General features: G+C 42.1%; 2 protein-coding genes across 3 annotated transcripts in view; one reads left to right on the top strand and one right to left on the bottom strand.

Annotated features, from left to right (window-relative positions):
- Window positions 1-2,279: 2,279 nt before the first annotated feature.
- Window positions 2,280-6,734, bottom strand: LOC142345030 (uncharacterized). The gene is made up of 5 exons (XM_075397114.1): window positions 6,062-6,734; window positions 5,104-5,633; window positions 4,526-4,758; window positions 3,070-3,695; window positions 2,280-2,515 (listed from the first exon to the last, which is right to left on the bottom strand). Exons 1-5 carry the CDS (start codon window positions 6,732-6,734, stop codon window positions 2,280-2,282), a joined length of 2,298 nt encoding a protein of 765 aa, XP_075253229.1.
- A 4,502-nt stretch (window positions 6,735-11,236) lies between these two features.
- The window catches only part of LOC142344697 (uncharacterized), a 101,824-nt gene continuing 95,357 nt past the window's right edge, over window positions 11,237-17,703 (top strand). Inside the window, exons 1-3 of one of the 2 annotated variants that reach the window (XM_075396562.1) lie at window positions 11,237-11,480; window positions 11,547-11,741; window positions 11,810-11,852. In XM_075396562.1, coding sequence (XP_075252677.1) covers window positions 11,438-11,480; window positions 11,547-11,741; window positions 11,810-11,852 — 281 coding nt within the window. In that variant the 5' untranslated portion in view covers window positions 11,237-11,437. The remainder of the gene's footprint in view (window positions 11,481-11,546; window positions 11,742-11,809; window positions 11,853-17,703) is intronic. The other variant, XM_075396563.1, reaches the window with a different exon arrangement.

Genomic DNA, 17,703 nt, shown 5'->3' on the forward strand with positions numbered 1-17,703 from the left:
CGTCTGTGACATCTGCTATCCTTTTTCCCGATTCTGTGTTCCCATCGGATGTGTGATTTCAGTCCACCTCTGGCCTTGTCTTTTTGTCCGCACTGGTGACATTATGTTCATCACATCTATCTTTTCTTTGGTCGCTCTTCATGTTTCCTCGCTTTGCCATCCCTTTATCCCACTCTTGCGTGTAGTTTATCCTTCTATTGACGAGTCGACTCCATTTCTTGATGTCAATCGTCAGTGCTTCGACTGTATCTGAATCGTCCGCTGCATCTGTAATCAATTTTCTCCAGTAGTCCAACGTGGTTTGGTTTCGTGACCCATTTCTTGTTCTCTCTTTTGCTGGCCACCCGATAAACACCTTTCTAGCAAGCCCCTCGTTGTCCATGCGAAGAACATGTCCAACTCTCTGGAGAGCTCTTCTTGTGATCTTCATCTCAATCTTGTCTACTGCTAACTTGCTTCTCAAATATTAAAAAATATATATTCGAAAATATTAACCATTTTTCTGGCCATCTCCTTCAGCGGAGGTTCCATTTTTCCCAACCAGGTGTATCGGTTAACTTTTTCCACGTTCCTTTGGATGCGGTTGATCTCGCTCTAAAACCATGGTCAAATTTGTGTGTCGAAAAGCCCCGTTGACTCTTCACATGCTTCCACGATCCTTGCTTGTGTTCTCTTGGTCAGTTTTGCTCCTTTAATCCTCTTTCTGACCAAGAAGCAAGCCTTCATCATTCTGCTGATTCGCATGACTACGTTTTTCTTCCGACCAATGTACGTTTCTAACATTCGAATGCCCTCTGCTTACTCCCTTCCAAAGTCCAGGTGTTCCTTTTTTGCCGGGTGGCACATTTCCTCGAACCAGCCAATCACTTCCTTGATCCTCTCTTTGCCTTCCTTGAGTTCCTCTCTGAGCCTGCAGACCGTCGTATCGTCCGCGAAGAGTGACTGTGTGATTCGGAACTCTCTGTTCTGTCGGACTGTTCTTGCTTTCTGTGTATCCCTCGGTGGTATGGAGTGCCCTGAGTGAACCTCCTAGAAATCCTGACTTATTTCTGCGTCCTGTCGGCTTGTTCATCCTTCTGTTGTGTAGCTCTTTCCGTGACCTTCGTGTGGTAGATATTGAACAAGATGTGTGATGTCGCGCACCCTTCTCGTAGTCCCCGCACTGGGATCCAGGGTGAGCTGATTACACCCCAGAAATCTGTCTTCTCATGGATAACCTCCAAGGTCCTTCACATTTTCGGCCCCATTCCTGCCTTCTCCAAGATTCGTCATAAGGCCGGCCTGTTGCCCCTGGGGTACGCCTTGTTGATGTCCAGCAGCGTTGCCACCGGGTTCTGATCCTTCTTCTCATTTATCACCGTTTTTCTGGTCTCTTCGTGGATCCGGATGAAGATCTGGGCTGTATCCGCTGTTTATCTACCAGTTTTGAAGTCGTGTTGGTTCTCTCACATGAAGTTGCCCTCTTCTGCCCATTCTCTGATTCTCATGGCCAAGACACGTGCGAGAATTCTTTACGCCAGGCTTAGGAGATATACCCCTCGGTAGCTATTTAGGTCACCTCTAGGCCCTTTCTTGTGTAGGGGGATGACTGTCCTACATTTGATCAGACTGTCCCAATCCAAAGGGGGGGGGTTTCGAAAAGTTCTTGCGTCAACTCAGGTACTGTCGCTTTTCTCCTTGCGTCTGCCGCCCTAAACAATGTGATGCGGACACCGTCTTCTGCCGGTGCTCCATCCCTCATCTGTTGGATTGCCTCCATAAACTCCACCGTTGTCAATTTCCAGTCTAGCTTCCTGCAAGCCTTTCTTTTTTTCGTGGAAAGCTCTTTTTCTTGAATCTCGACCAGAAGCCTTGCCATGTCCGCCGGGTTCTTCTCATATTTTTCCGCCGAGAACTTCGCGAAGTGATGTTTGCATTCTTCTGCGGAGAAATGGTCGCCGGCTCTGGCTGATTTCATTTCCCTGAGGCCAATTCCCTGAAGCCGGCTTCCTTAGGAGCTTGTACCTCGCCCCCCATGTCGCTCATCTACTGTGCTTCTTTAGCCTCGTCGATCAGTTCCTCCCAGTACTCTTGCTTCCACCTTTTCTTCTTTCTCTTGTATTGTCCCCAAATCTCTCTCACTTTCTCTTTCTCTTCTTCGTATCGTTCCGACTTGTGCCCATCTTCGCTTAGCTTATTTTTCGCTTTGGCAGTGTGTCTGCTGATACCCTCTCTCATCACCCTGACCTCTTCCTCGCGCCCCTCCATCCGAGGCATGTCTATGTTTTAGGCTGCTTGCCTCAGACCTCCACTGCGCATCGATTCAGGGTTCTGTTGAGGTTCGACCAGTTGATCTCTCTTTCAGCCAATTGTGCCATGCTCAATTTCGTTTGCTCCGTGAATTTGGTTCTGATCCCCGGATTTTTCAGTTTTGTAAAATTTAACCTTGTTACCTTTTTGCTGGCTGGGAACTTTGGTTTTCTCAACCTGACTCGAGTGGTTCTCGGTCTGTTGTCCGAGAAATTGTCCTCGATTTCTGAATACAAGTTCATTTCAAATTTATTCGATTACTAATGAAGCTCTGCTTCAAAGCTTTTTTGCTTATGTATAGCTGTTTGAATGCAAACGGAAACAAACTCTTCGTTGTTAAAATTACAATTCTTGTGACTTTGTTAGGGCACTTGGTAAATCTTTGTTACAATTTTGTTAAGACCTCGAAAGTTCTTTTGACCTTGAACTTTTCCCGACCTCCTTGAACTCGTTCAATTGTGACATCTGTGGGCTTCCTTTGCTATTATTTTGCGAGTACAGTTGAGGGTACAAAGATGATGATTTTGTTCAAACTGACAACTTGGTTTTTGAAAATCGTCAGAAATTTTATCATTTTCATAATAAACTCATTCAGTACATATTGTCGAAGGTGCGATCAAACCAATTGAGAATCATCGGGTGTTTCTCAAAGTTTAATAATTTCATCTGCTTGAAGATCTTCTGGTTCTTCTCGATGAAGTGGTATGAGGCGACTGACTGGTCTGATGTAAAGTCCAGTTTGTGTTTTCACTTGAACAAAACGAACAATGTTGTCATTACCATCGAATGTCTGTATTATACGAGCAAGCGGCCAAAACACTGGGCGAGTGTTGTCTTCTTTGATGATCAAAATATTGTCCACTGCTGGTTGTACGTGTTCTGTCCTCCATTTGTTCCGCTGCTGCAATGAAGATAAGTATTCGACACTCCATTTCTTCCAAAACTGACGAATCATTTTGTCTATGTTTCTCCAATGTCGTGACAAGGTGTTGTTCTTTGGTGAAGATGGCTCGGGTACAGCTGTGATGGGTCTTCCGATGATTAAATGCCCAAGGGTTAAAGCTAGGGGATCATTGATGTCGGTTGATGCCGCTGTTAGAGGACGAGAATTGAGGATGGCCTCAATTTGTGTCAGGAGAATTGTGAAAGCACTGGATGATAACTTAGTCAATCCAACCGTTCTGTAAAGTTGGCGTTTCATAGCTTTAACAGCTGCTTCCCACAGTCCTCCAAAATGTGGCGTCCTGGGTGGTATTGTAAACCAATCAATATGGTTTTTGCTCGCAAAATTGTTAATGAGATCCTTGAACTCGTCATCTTGCAGAAGTCGCCTGAGTTCGAGTTCTCCTCGGGCTCCAATGAATGTTGTCGAGTTGTCACTGTAGATTGCGTGGGGAGTACCGCGTCTTCAGGTGAATCTCTTGGGGGTATCGGGGTAATCTTCTTCGATTAGATTTTCCACGGGCTCTAAGTGTATCGCCTTTTTGGTGAATCAAATGAATATAGCTGGGAACGATTTTTGCAGTTTCTGTGAAAAATGTTTGGTATACAACGGTCTGCAATAATCCATCCCAGCGAATTGGAAGGCAAAAGATTCAACTGTTTGTTCTGCTGGCAGATCTCCCCTTAATGGCTGGCGTATGCGGGCGTCAAATCGTATGCAGGGCTTGGAGTTGTGAATGACTTTCTTAACACTGGCGATTCCTCCAGCAATCCAAACTGTTTGTCGGAGGTTAAAAAGGATCATCTGGGGTCCACTGTGATGGTTTCTCAAATGACTTTCTCGGATGAGTAACTCGGCTAGTGGAGATGTTTTTGGAATTATTATGGTGAACTTTTTGTCCACGCTATACGGAGAATTTGCAAGACGACCACCAACGCGGATGACGCTGTTGTCTTGGTGTTGTTGATCCTTTTATATATCTGAATTCCGGCAGAAAGAGTTGTTGCATGATGCTGTAAAGGGCTATTCTCGCTAAGCGGAGATTTGATGGGGAAAGTTGATGACAAACACCACTTTGTCTTGTTGCTGTGATGTTTTGCTTCTTCTCTTCTTAGCTGTTGATAGTAGGTTTGTTGGCGGCGTTGAAAGACTTGCTGATAAATCCGTCTGTAGCTCATAAACAGATTCATTATGTGATTTGTGTTGATTGATTCGTATTGTTTTTGTTGCCCTTAATTGAAAAGTTGTTCATTGAAGAGCGGATGCTGTTTGTTTGGTTTCAGAAAACTGTACAATTTGAGATTATTTTCTGGTGTTGAATGAGAACTGCTGGATGGTGGAACCAAGTCTGTCGGTGTTGACTGGATTTCAGTGGTTGTTTGCTGAAGTCTATTCAAACATTGCGTTGATTGCTCATCCTTTGACTCTGAGTGCTCGACAGGAAGAGGGGGCTGCGGGCACAAATCTTCTGCTTCTTGACTGCGGTGATGAATGTTTCGCTGTAGGGATTGGTCTTTATGGCTGCTCTGAAGAAGGGGCTGTGGTTGTTGGGAATCGTTTCAATAGCAGATACTCTGCAGATGAGGTGCGTCCTGATTGTTTCTGGAGGAACTCGACTCTTTGCAAGGGTTTTCATGCTGGTTGGTTACAAAAGGTTTTTCTGTGAAATTGTTTAAATATTGGTCTCGGGATTTCATCGTTTGTTGTAGATGCTGATAATCTTGATCGTTGTCAGAAGACTTTAGTTGAACATTCCCGTGCGGCTTTTTGTCGGAAACTGCTTTTGGTTTTGGTTTTTGATACGTATTTGAATGATCAATTGCAGGTAGCGACTGACTGTGATTGTTGCTTGACCTTCTCTTTTTTCTTGCCTGTAGTCGTTGAGTGAATAGTTTGACGTAAGCGAAGACTCTTACACGTCGATACATTGACGACTGTCTGCTGATAAGATCTAATATTCTGTTGTCCTGCTGCTGATGCTGCATTACAAGAAATAGTTGGGCTGATGAGTTTACTTCGGCTAAAGCGTCAGTTGAGGAGTTACAGGGTGGTGCAACATCCAATGAAGGCCAAAACTGCTCGTCTTGACGCAACCAATTGGGTCCTTTCCACCAAAGTTGGTGATTAAGAAGTTTGTCGGCTGAAATTCCTGGTGATGCGCAATTAGCTGGGTTGTCTTCTGTTCGTACAAAAATCCAATTTTCTGAAGGAATGATGCTCTGAATCTTGTCAACTCGGTTAGCAACAAAAAACTTCCATTTCCTAGGTTTATCTTTGATCCAGGCCAGGGTCATTTGAGAATCGGTCCAAGCAAAGACTTTGGGGTTGGGAAAACGGCTGTCATTGATGGCTTCTTTCACTGCTTGAGACAAATGTGCTCCAAGAAGTGCTGCACAGAGTTCTAAACGTGGGACACATAAAGTTGTTATTCAGAAAACGCGTGTTTTGGCTGTTAGCATTTGTGTGTTCACTCGGTCGTCCATTTGCTCTCGCACGTAGACAACTGCGGTATACGCTGAGGTTGAGGCGTCACAAAACACATGAAGCTCCAAAGATCACGAAAAAGGTGCTGCAAAAACTCGTCGTTCAAGTTTGATCTTTTCCATTTCTCTGAGTTGATGTCGAAATCTTCCGTATTGTTCTAGGATGTTTAACGATAGCGTTTCGTTCCAGGTTAACTTCTCCATCCACATAATTTGCAAGAAAGGTTTCAACTGAATTGTTGGTGGTTACAACCATCCGAGTGGGTCAAACAACTTTATGACTTCCGATAATATTTTCCTCTTTGTGTTGGGAAAACCTTTATCCAGGCAAACTGTGAAGGCAAACTGTGATCTGGAACAGGGCTCCACTTTATTCCAAGGGTTTTGACTGCGTACTCGTTGCTGTTGATTATCATTTCGTCTGAAGTTTCGCGAAAACTGGAAGGCAATCGCTCAACAAGTGACGAAACACTTGATGTCCATTTTCGTATATCAAAACAAGCTGTTTTCAGTGTTGCAATAATTTCGTCCTGCAATTGAGTGGCGTGCTCAACATGTGAGGCTCCTGTTAGCAAATCGTCCACATACAGGTTGGTATTGATTGCAAGGCGGAGGTTGCTGTTGGTGCAACTGTCTGCTAAGGCTTTGAGAGGTTTAATTGAGTGGTACGAAAATGATGCTATTCCATATGTCACTCTTGTCATTCTGTATGTTTTCAGTTCTGTGTCATTTAGATTTTTCCACAAAACCCCGTGAAAATCCTTGTTTTCATCGTCAAGTTGAAATTGTCGGTACATCTTGGCAATGTCGGCAGAAATTGCTATTTGATGAAACCAAAAACCAATCAGAATTCCAAACAGATCTTTTTGAAGTTGAGGTCCAACCATGAGACGGTCGTTTAAAGATACTCCGCTGGCTGACTTAGCTGAGTCATCGAATACGACTCTGAGTTTGGTTGTGCTGCTGGCGTCTTTGATGACACAATGATATGGCAAGTAGAAACAGTTTGTTGCGGGCATATGAATTTTATTTCTGGGAAACTTCTTCCATGTGTCCAAGTTCAATGAATTCCTGAATGAACTGACTATATCTGCTATATATATCTGGTTGTTTCTCCAGTCGGAAGATGGGGCTCCGCAGTCTTCTTATCGCTTGATGGTGTGAGTCACCCAGGGGTTTGGCGTCTTCTTTGAAAGGGAGTTTCACAACAAATCTTCCCACTGAGTTGCGTCGGGTGGCACTTTTGACGTGATCTTCGGTTTCTGTTCAACTGATGTCCACTGTGTTGCTGTTGGAATTTCTTCAATCTCCCAGAATCGCTGTAAATTGTCTGGTTCAGAATAAATGAAAAAAGACTGAAGTTCAGTAATCTTCTTTTCAATTTGGCTCTCACGTCCAATCACGAGCCAACCAAAACAAGATAGGCGGTAGGTAATTGGCTTTCGAGGCTCCTTGATTCTGTTGTCTCCAATCATGAACTCTTCATTGTGTCCTGCTCCAATAATCAATTCTACGGTGGATGGCTGGTTGAAGTTTGGGTCCGAAAGATTGGGGTCCTGAAGTTTTGTCCAACTGCTGACATTTACATGATGCGAAGGCAGATTGCTGGTCAATTTCGCTAAGACAGTTGCTCTGATGCTGATGAAATCTTCATCCCTCGTTTTCAGAATCAGGTTTACTGATCTTTTGCTGTTGTTGACTTCCTGAACACCGAGCCCAATAACTCGGCCGTCGCCTTTTTTTTGAATCCAAGGCGTTGTACTGCATCTTCCGTGATGAGGTTGCTTTGAGATCCGGAGTCTAGAATGGTTCTGATATCAGTTGTTTTTCCGTTGTTGTCAACTGAAACGATTGCGGTGGGAGGAAATATTTCCTCTTCTTCTTCTTCTTCATTCTGCGACTGTGCTGCGGCTGTAATTTTTTCTTTGCTTTTGTTGACTGTTTTCGATGCTTGATTGCTTGCTTCTTGTGGTGATGTACTGCTGGTTGTAACCGTTGGCGCTCTTGAAGCTGTCCTCAAGTTGTTATTGGCTTCCAAATGCAAAAGACTGTTGTGCTTTCGTTTGCATTTCCTACAAGTTGAACCGTTGCATTGTTCACTTCCATGACCAGGGCGTAGGCAGTTGAAGCAAAGTCTTTTTGTCTTGATCAGCTGAGCTCGGTCCTGTACTGAAAATGCTTTGAAACTTTGGCATTGATAAATTTTGTGGTTTTTGTCGCAACATTCACACGTTGTAGTCGCTGATGTGGCTATATGTCAATGGAGTCTTCAAAGTTGTGGGCTGCTTGTGGGCTTCTTGTCGATGGCTGAAGCTGATTGCTGTGTGGCTGCTTCAAGGGCGCGTGTTCTTTTTCCATGAAATTTTTCATATCAAGATAGCGTTGGGGATTTCTTCCTGGTCATGAAAATTCACATTTTTTTCTCGTTTCGGCGGGCAATTTCTCTGCAATGAGGTACAAAAAAAGATGTCCTGATCGTCCACGGGCTGTCCAAGGTTGCTGAGCGCTAATATATGTTCTTCGACTGTCTCCATGAGATCTCGAAGTGCCTTTGGTTTTTCATTTGTTACCGGCGTCTGTGAAACTATTGCTATGAACATGGGCTCGTAAAATCAGACGTTTGTTGTCGTATCTGTTCCTCAGGATGTCGCATGCTGTACTGTAGTTTGCGTCTGTGATTTGGAGAGAGGTCAAAACCTTTGCGGCATCTCCTTTCACTGATGATTTTAGATACTGCAACTTTTGACTGTCTGTTATCTGGCTGTTGCTTGTCACTGCTCCATTGAATTGGTCGAAGAAGGACGTCCAATCCTTGTAGTCTCCACAAAAAGTTGGCAATTCCAGCTTGGGCAGTTTCACATTGGTGATGGCCGGTCCAGTTGCTAATCGGGGTGTTGAATTTCTGGATGGGGTTCGTTTGTACATGACAAAGCGGTTGATTATGTCAACATGTTGTCCTATCTTGTCGTCGTAATCTTCCAATTCTTCGATTTCTTCGTCGAGTCTCTCGGTGTCATCGATCAAGTTTTGAACTTTCTGATTCATGTCTGACAGGTACAACTGTTTTTTGTCAACAATGTCGAGATTTGTTCCAGTCGTACGAGCTCCTCTTCACTGACATTTTGTCCAGGTCTATCTGTAAATGTTTGGCTTCGTTGTTTAATCTGGTTGCAACGGTGCGGTGGGCAGTTCTTGACTTTTTCAATCTCTCGAGGTTTTCTGTCATTGTTGAAGACTTTTATTTGGTGCTTTGTTGTTTGTCTGTGGCTTTGGTGATTAATTGGTTGCTTTTTCTTTGCTGTTTCGCTGCCTTTGCTGTGTTGGTCTTTGCTGTGTCTTTGTCTTTAATGTGTCGGTCTTTGGTTTGGGTGTCTTCATTTCTGATGGTTTTTGCTAGATGTAAACAAAAGAAAAACCCAAAAAATCCCCACTATCTCTCCCCCGACCAATAAGACAGGCGAAAAACACACAAAAACGTTACACTTAGTCTTAGAACTGCAGAGGGGACGATTAATTCTACCTAGTTTGACGGTTTCACCCTCCTTGGTTTTCAAAAAAATGACTCAAAAAACACTTGGCATATATTTGTTCCCCCACTAGATAACTCTTTTTCCGGGACCCAGGTTAATCAACCTGTCAGTAAGTTTAAGTTAATCAACTTAATTGAACTGAGGGGGGATGGTTATCTAGTGGTTGTCCGATTTTTTTTGTGGTTACCTTATTTTTGATACCCCAACTTGGCCTATCTTAGTCATATGTACCTCCCCCGATAGAGAATCTAATGTCTATTGTGAGCTGTTCCTAACCCGCGTGCGTTTGCTCACTCTAATGCTAAGGTATATCCTATGATTTTGTTCGGCGGACCATAAATGAATACAAGTTCATTTCAATATAATCGATTACTAATGAAGCTCTGCTTCAACGCTTTTTTTGCTTATGTATAGCTTTTTGAATCCAAACGGAAACAAACTTGTCGTTGTGAAAGTTACAATTCTTGCGACTTGTTAGGGCACGTGGTAATTATTTGTTACAATTTTGTTGAGACCTTGAAAGTTCTTTTGACTTTGAACAATTTCTACCCATATCCCTTCAATCGCCATTCGATCGACACACTAATGCTCCTTTCGTCCCCCTCGCCCCTCCAGGTTCCCGGTTCGGTAATCCGGCAGCTTTGGCCGAGACCCTTACCGGTGCCCCCTTCCGGCTGCTGAGGGTTACCACCTCTTCCCCGTCCTCTCCTCCTTAGCGGTTGTCTCCGAGCTTACCGTTTCTTGGGTCGGTGTGGCTCGGTCCTTCTGGCGACATAAGCACTTGTGAAGGAGCTTCGGAGGGCTTGACATTCCTGTCTTCGTCAGGTGCACTCCGTCTCCCGTGAAACAGGAGAGCGATGCCATCTCGTTTCCTACCCCTACGTATCTGAAGTCGGGGCTCACTGCTTCCCTCATCCGCTTATTCACTTCGCCACTCGCAATGTTTTCTTCCTCTGTGGCTGCGTGTCTTTTGGGGATGCCCAGGATCACGATTGCGGCAGTGCTCTCTTGTCGGATCTTCCCCACCAGTTTCATCATTTCCAGGAATCTCCTCGGCTGTCTGAGTTGGTCCTCCTCTTCTCGAGCAGACTGCGTTCCCTCCGTACAGTATGGCCACTCTCTGAGCTCGGCGTATGGGTTCGGGCTCCTCTTCGATCCATTGTGTCAGGTCCTCGGGTTTACCTCCTTGTGCCGCCCTTATGCTCCAGTTTCGGTTTTCCATTTTTGCTGATGAGAGAGACCAATCAGCACGTCTATTTGTCTCATGCAGATGGTCTTCCTGAGAGGTCCGGGGTTCTTCTCCACTGTTTTTAGCCTGATCTCTCGCATGTGGAGGCCCATCCGCTCCTCGTTGCTGGGAGTTTCTTCAATGGGTCCTCCTTCCATGATTGTCCGGTGTACTCCATGTCTTCCCCATTGCCAGGGATGCCTCTTTGTTTCCCATTCCTCGCCGGGTCTTCGCTTGCCACCTCGAGACGGTAGCATCTCAATGGGCTAAACAATAAAGTGTCTTCTTCTATGCTTCAATGGGAGCTGTGGTTGAAGAATGGAGGCTGTTAGTTTGACTCATCTACTTTCATCATTAGTTGTTTTCTAATGCTGTCTTTCTTTTGTTTCACTTTCTCAGCTGATGTGGGTATATATATCATTTTATTGATAGATCTAAACAATAAAAAATGCTTTATGAAGACGTAGTGCTGGGAGGGCCCCGGACCAGCCAATATTCACCCAGTGCTGGGGAGGGGTTTTTCTTAATTTACCTTTTCTTATGTATTTAGTGTTTTGCGGGAGGGAAGGCGTGACACCTAGATAGTGCAATATTAATTCAGATTGTTGACTCGGCTCCTAGGGCCTAGCATGCCGCTTTAAGTTTATTTGAAATTTTGCGCGAATGTAAGATTTTCTTAGTTTACGGTTTAATTCGCTTGGCTTTTTATGCATTTTATTCCTGACGAGCTCGAAATCGTTCTGAAAAAAAGCTAGAGAGGCGACTACTTTTTGAACTTAACGCAGGAAAAAGCCTGTTCTGGATTTTTAATGACAAAGGTAATGTTTTCGTATTTTGATCGATAAGATCTTTCCTGTTCACCACTGAAGTCTTTTGTCTAGATGCGTTTAGCAGGATGATGGGCACAATCGAGCAGTCAGAATTGTGGAAAAGTTTTCTGTTTTAATATTCTTTCTAGATTAAAATGCGACTCTTAATTTTAACAACTTTACTGGTGTTGTTAAATGGTTAGTTAGAGAAAGCGCATTTCCTTAGTTATTTTGCAAAGGTAGTCTAACAATGTAATCTTTTAGACGTGAGAGCAATAGTTAGGAGGTCTGCAAATGCAAGCATCGCGTCAACGCAGGCCCCAAGAGCAACCACCAGAAGTCCATCAATCAATCCTTACGACCCAATGAACTATAATCCACCCAGAGAAATGAGCTGGTTGGATTTAGGCTATGATGCTAATTTCGATCGTAGAGACATAGTACCTGTAACTTTAAACGGTGAGTTATTCTGAGTTAATACCTATGTCCATGTGAGGAAGCAAATTTGAGATTAACGTGTGTTTAAGGCTTACCTGGATCGCGCCAAAAGAATGTGCTGTTTTTTCGACAGTAAGTTTCATTTTATTAGTATACACCGCGCAATTATCTGTATCACAGACTGCCGTGGTTCTAAACGTGTAATGGGTTGGTAATACCTGTAGTGGATGTACGGGAGGCAAATCTGGACACCTAATTTTAAATAGGCATTCGACCTGTACCTCATAAACTCCTTATCGAAAAAGTCATTAGAGTCTGAGGAAAGACCATAATAATCTACCTTGCGAATCGAAATAAATATGTAAAATTGAGTGACAGCACCTCCAATTTAGAAAACGTAACAAGCGGCGTACCGTTGGGATCCCTGCTTGATGCCCAACTTTTCATCATTTATGACAATGATCTGACCGAAGTAATACTGCAATTTGAACCTTTTGGTTACGCCAATGATGTCAAACTGGTATCTTCTAATCCTGACAAATTACAGCCAAGTCGGAACAGAAATCATAAATGCCAATTAAAAACTGCCCCAATGATCAGCTAATAAAACTTAATGAGAACACTGAGACAAAAAAGAAACAAAAAGATCTTGGAATATTAATGACCTTTTAGGAAAGCAAAGCAGCTAAGCGTTGCTTGAAAGCTTGGAAGGCCTTCTGATTTCTCAAGCGCAAGAAGAAAAGCATCCAAGTAGTCAGAAAGCTGATCTTAAATACGTAGTAACTGACCTGAAAAATCGGGATTTGCCGTTCCATCCTTCTATTTTTGAAAAAATTGGCTCTGAAACAAAACGTTCCGCAATGAAAACAAATGGCAGCCATGGCCCATCCGGTCTTGATGCAGGCGAATGGAGACGACTTTTGACATCATACAAATCCTCCTCAATCGATCTTTGCAAAACAGTGTCCAAACTTGCAATCAGAATTGCCACCGAAGAATTAAATTTCTTGAATTCTTATAACGCTTGTCGTCCGATTGCACTAGATAAATGCCCTGGGGTTCGACCAATTGGCATTGGCGAGGTCTTAAGACGGATTATAGGTAGGACTAAAGTGAAGTGCGTTAAACGAGATCTCCAATTACTTGGGAGAAACGTACAGATGCGCCTTGAACAAAAGAGTGACATCGAACATGCTATCCATGCACTCCGGCGGCGCCTTCTTGAAGATCGTACTGAAGGGATCCTACTGATTGCTGCAAGGAACGCTTTTAATAGCTTGAATAGAGATCTGGCTTTAATAAACATCAGAAAGCTTTGTCCCTCAATTTATACAGCAATCAGAAACTCGTGTAAGAACCCATCAGACCTCTTCGTTGATAAGAGTAATCAAGTCTCAAGAAGGAACAACACAAGGTGATCCAATAGCCATGGCAATGTATGGAGTTGCTGCACTTCCTCTCATATACATGCTCAAGGTCAAAATTTGACTGGTAATTGGTGATGTGGCCGGTAGCCTTGAATCACTGCGAATCGTGCTATATAAGCTCTGTGAACATGGCGGTGCATTCGTGTTTTAATGTGATCAAATTTCATGTTATTACAAAACCTGAGTTTGTTCAGAAGGCGAACAAAGTATTTTCGGGATTAGATGTTGATCTTATTGAAGGTCATCGAGTTCTGGGTTCAGTTATTGGTTGTGATGAAAAATGTAACGATTTTCTGAAGGAAAAGTCAGCGAACTACTCTAACATGCTTGAGAAGCTCGCCAAACATAGTAAGTTGTCCACTCAGAATGTGTACAAATCATTTACAAACGGATTGCAACACAGATTGACTTTTATTGCTAAGACTACTCCAAACGCGGACAGTCTGCTGAGGAAAGCCGAAAAAATAATTGATAAAAATCTTATACCTTCAATGTTGAATCATCCCTCTTACAATGACAGATACCGGAAGGTTTTCACTCTTAAAGAGGGTGGGCTAAGCATTCTTCTCACTGAAGACAGGGCAAACGAATATTAAAGATCTATTCGGATTTGTGAGCCGTTACAGAATCATAACGCTATAGATGCAGAGTTTGATCAGGAAAAAATCCTTCAGAAAGTCAGAAAAGAAAAACAGGAACAAGCTCGAGCGAAAAAGTTGGCAATCAGAGATCTCATCATTGATAAAGAGGCATTTTCTATAGATTTGGATATGGAAAAAGGAGCATCATGCTGGCTAAACGCACTTCCAATGAAAAGATATCATTTTGATTTAACCAAGGGAGCGATTAGAGATGGAATTGCTCTTAGATATGGATGGGATCCCGTAAAATTGTCATCAAGATGCGCATGTTGAGAAAACTTTAATGTAGCGCATGCTCTTCATTGTCCAAAAGGTGGCTATACGCACATAAGACACGACATCCGTGACTCTTTTGCCAACCTGCTCAATGAGGTCTGCGATGATGTCGAAGTAGAGCCCTGTCTTCGGTCTTTGCAAGGGGAACCTTTTTAAATAGAACTACCACTATTGATGACTTTTAGGGGAGGGTCTTTCTCTTAATTGACCTTTTTTTTTCTCGAGCGAAACACATCAATGGTAGCGAACATGAAAACGAAACTCAATGAGCATTTTGAATGTGGTGCCTGTCATCAGCTTTACGTTGCAAGCGTGGTTTCCGCGTTAAATTCAAACAAAAGCGATGTAGCAAATTCAGAAAATAAGCGACCGCTAGGATATTAGCCAATTGGGACTCTAGCTGCAAGAGAAGATTAATGGGATTGCAACTGCTTTTTTTAATCAATGTATTTCGAATTGCGCGATATGCTAAATTTCCTAATCAAAGTCAATTACAGCATGCAATGCAGTGAATACTCAAGTCAAAACAAGGCAAAATGAGCTAATTACAATTCTGAAAACTCATACAAAAAAGCGGATGAGAGTTTATGGAAAAGATCAGGTTATTTAAAATCTAATTAGGAAAAATTTAAACATAGATCTCTTAGACAATATTTATCAACAAAACTTGTTACTCAGACGTCAACTCTTGTTCGCTGTCTTTTCTGTGCAGTTGGGAGATTTGAAATCCTGTACAGAAGAGCAGCTCAGACGGCAAATGATTGGTGCAAACCCAAGAGCTGGAAGTCCCATTTACTACTGCTTCAACTTAATAGTGCAGTATTAATTTAACGCTTTGAGGCGGCTCCTAGAGCCTGGGATGTTGCTATTAGTTTTAAATACAGCAATATGTCGTAAAACACGGAATTATAGCCACCATTATGGCTTGTTTACCATGGGGGGTGGGGGGGGGGGCTCGATGTTATATGGCCACTAAGCGGGGGATATAATGAGAAAAGCCACTATTCTCGTTCAGTCCCCCGCATAGTGGGCAATGTTGTTAACATGGTATGGTAACTTCTGGTTTGGAGGAGCTTGAAAGGGTGATAGTTTAGATTTTATAATCAATCTTTATGAATATTTTCCAATGTTTAGAAAACTAGCGCATTTTTTGCGACAACTAGTTTAGCCCAGAAAATGGACGGCACGAACATCAAGAGTTTGTTAGAAAAGCGTAGAGTAAAATTTTTCCTTAGTCACTGTGGGGCTATTTTTCAAAAGCTTGTGGCTGAGATTTTATTTTATTTCTGCATTTTTATTTCTTAATTAATTCCAGCTTAGTTTTTTTATTAGTTTCGTCCGACCTTGGAAGTAACCAATGTCTATCAGAAAATGTAATCCCCAAAGCTTTGATGAAGTCAAAGTGTGGCTGCAAATATTAGCGGACTGACCTTCAACCTGGCGCAGAGCTCGTCACTTAACTTAAATATCTTAATTTAGTGAGTCATCCTAATTATTGTGATATCCTAATCTAGAGGTTTTGTTCCCGGCCCGTTTTTGAACAGTTGAGAAGCACAAAAATAGTCGGGATAGGCGCCTTCCAACAGCTGATACCGCACCGAACAGGAAGAAGCTCTGATTGACAATTTGAGTCAACTCCGCCCTGCACTCGCAAACGAGGCAAGGATAATGTTGTCCCTCTGAAACAACCGTTTTTATGATACCAAAAATGAATCCAAATTTTTTTTTGTGAACTCTTGCAAGCCCATAAATTCGGGCCGGTTTTGCACCTGTTGTTTTTAGTTCTGGGGTAAATTTTTATCTGTAATGAGATCTTGTTTTTTTTTATTTCAAGTAAAAATTCGGTTATCATTTTCTACTTTGAGAATTATCTTGACATTTGTTGTCTACCCCTCGAAAATTAGCAATCCAGTATTTTGTTCAATTCTTATTGATATTTTTTCTTCATAACACGAAATCCGTTGCCTTTATCGAAAGGTAAGCTAAATGTTCATTTTCTTTAAAAATTTGTGCCACACTTGATAATCCTCTGTCAGCTGGTGTTCTCTTAAATCTGTAGCGTACCATTTGGCAGATGCTTCTACCTAACAAAGTTTTTCACCGCAGACACCGTTTTCTCGTATACCACTTCGTAATTTGTTAATGTCTGCTGGAAAATGGGTTTCATTAAATTTGTCCTTTATAGGGTGTTTTGGTCAAAGTCAAAGTCAAAAAAGCAGAATCAAAAGAAAAGGGATAAAGCGATAAAGCCCGACCATTAAGTCATAGTGCATTAGTTTATCAAAGTTCTTTAGAGCGATTGCTAGCTGACATTTGTGTTAAGCTTAATAGCTTTCAGTTTAAAAGCTGAATTAAGTTTAGTTTCAGAATCTAACTGAAACTGCAAGCCAATTTACAGCACTTTTTGACTTTGAAAAAAATACCAAAAAAGAACGGTCAGTTTATATCTCTTTTTGTGTTTCAATCCCGATGTGCATCAAGCGCAACTATTTTCCGACAATTTGCAGGCTATGTGTTTAAAGTCATGCTATCAAAAAAAACAATGAATACGTAAGTTTGTACTTCCTTAGGACGCCATTGAGACGTGCCAGTATCCAGAATATGTCGTACATCTGCAAGAATTAAAACTGCAGGCTAAAATCAAAAATTCATTTGAAGTTCGAGAAAACGTTGTCGAAGCCGTTTAAACCATAATCGGCCGACTATAAACATCAGATATGTTCAGTTGCATCTTCTTCGAACGTCATTTATACGACGTGTGCAATGTGGTTTTTGATAATGGGACAACGCAACCAAAAAGAACCTCAAAAATTGGTACCTGTCCAAAATAAATTAATGATGAATTGTAGTGTCAATGCCGAAAAACTTACTGGAAACTTGAAACACAGCACTGAAGACAAAAATTTTTACTAGTAAGAGGATGGAGAGTCTTTGCTGAGCCTAATCTACAAGTTGATGAGATGAAATAGTGGCAAAGCTCAGAAATGAATTCGTTTTTAAGCACCGAACAGGAAGAAGCTCTGATTGACAATTTGAGTCAACTCCGCCCTGCACTCGCAAACGAGGCAAGGATAATGTTGTCCCTCTGAAACAACCGTTTTTATGATACCAAAAATGAATCCAAATTTTTTTTTGTGAACTCTTGCAAGCCCATAAATTCGGGCCGGTTTTGCACCTGTTGTTTTTAGTTCTTGGGTAAATTTTTATCTGTAATGAGATCTTGTTTTTTTTATTTCAAGTAAAAATTCGGTTATCATTTTCTACTTTGAGAATTATCTTGACATTTGTTGTCTACCCTTCGAAAATTAGCAATCCAGTATTTTGTTCAATTCTTATTGATATTTTTTCTTCATAACACGAAATCCGTTGCCTTTATCGAAAGGTAAGCTAAATGTTCATTTTCTTTAAAAATTTGTGCCACACTTGATAATCCTCTGTCAGCTGGTGTTCTCTTAAATCTGTAGCGTACCATTTGGCAGATGCTTCTACCTAACAAAGTTTTTCACCGCAGACACCGTTTTCTCGTATACCACTTCGTAATTTGTTAATGTCTGCTGGAAAATGGGTTTCATTAAATTTGTCCTTTATAGGGTGTTTTGGTCAAAGTCAAAGTCAAAAAAGCAGAATCAAAAGAAAAGG

Source organism: Convolutriloba macropyga, chromosome 8 (assembly GCF_964194025.1).
Source record: "Convolutriloba macropyga chromosome 8, txConMacr16.3, whole genome shotgun sequence".
NCBI lineage: Eukaryota > Metazoa > Xenacoelomorpha > Acoela > Convolutidae > Convolutriloba > Convolutriloba macropyga.

What these genes read in the sequence shown, in the direction of transcription:
- LOC142345030 (XM_075397114.1), bottom strand. Translation starts at nt 6,734, where the DNA reads ATGCCCGCAACAAACTGTTTCTACTTGCCATATCATTGTGTCATCAAA. An exon ending in TATTCACTCAACGACTACAG is followed by an intron (nt 4,759 to 5,103) that starts GCAAGAAAAAAG and finishes CCCCTTCTTCAG; the next exon opens with AGCAGCCATAAAGACCAATC. An exon ending in TATAATACAGACATTCGATG is followed by an intron (nt 2,516 to 3,069) that starts GTAATGACAACA and finishes ACTTGTATTCAG; the next exon opens with AAATCGAGGACAATTTCTCG.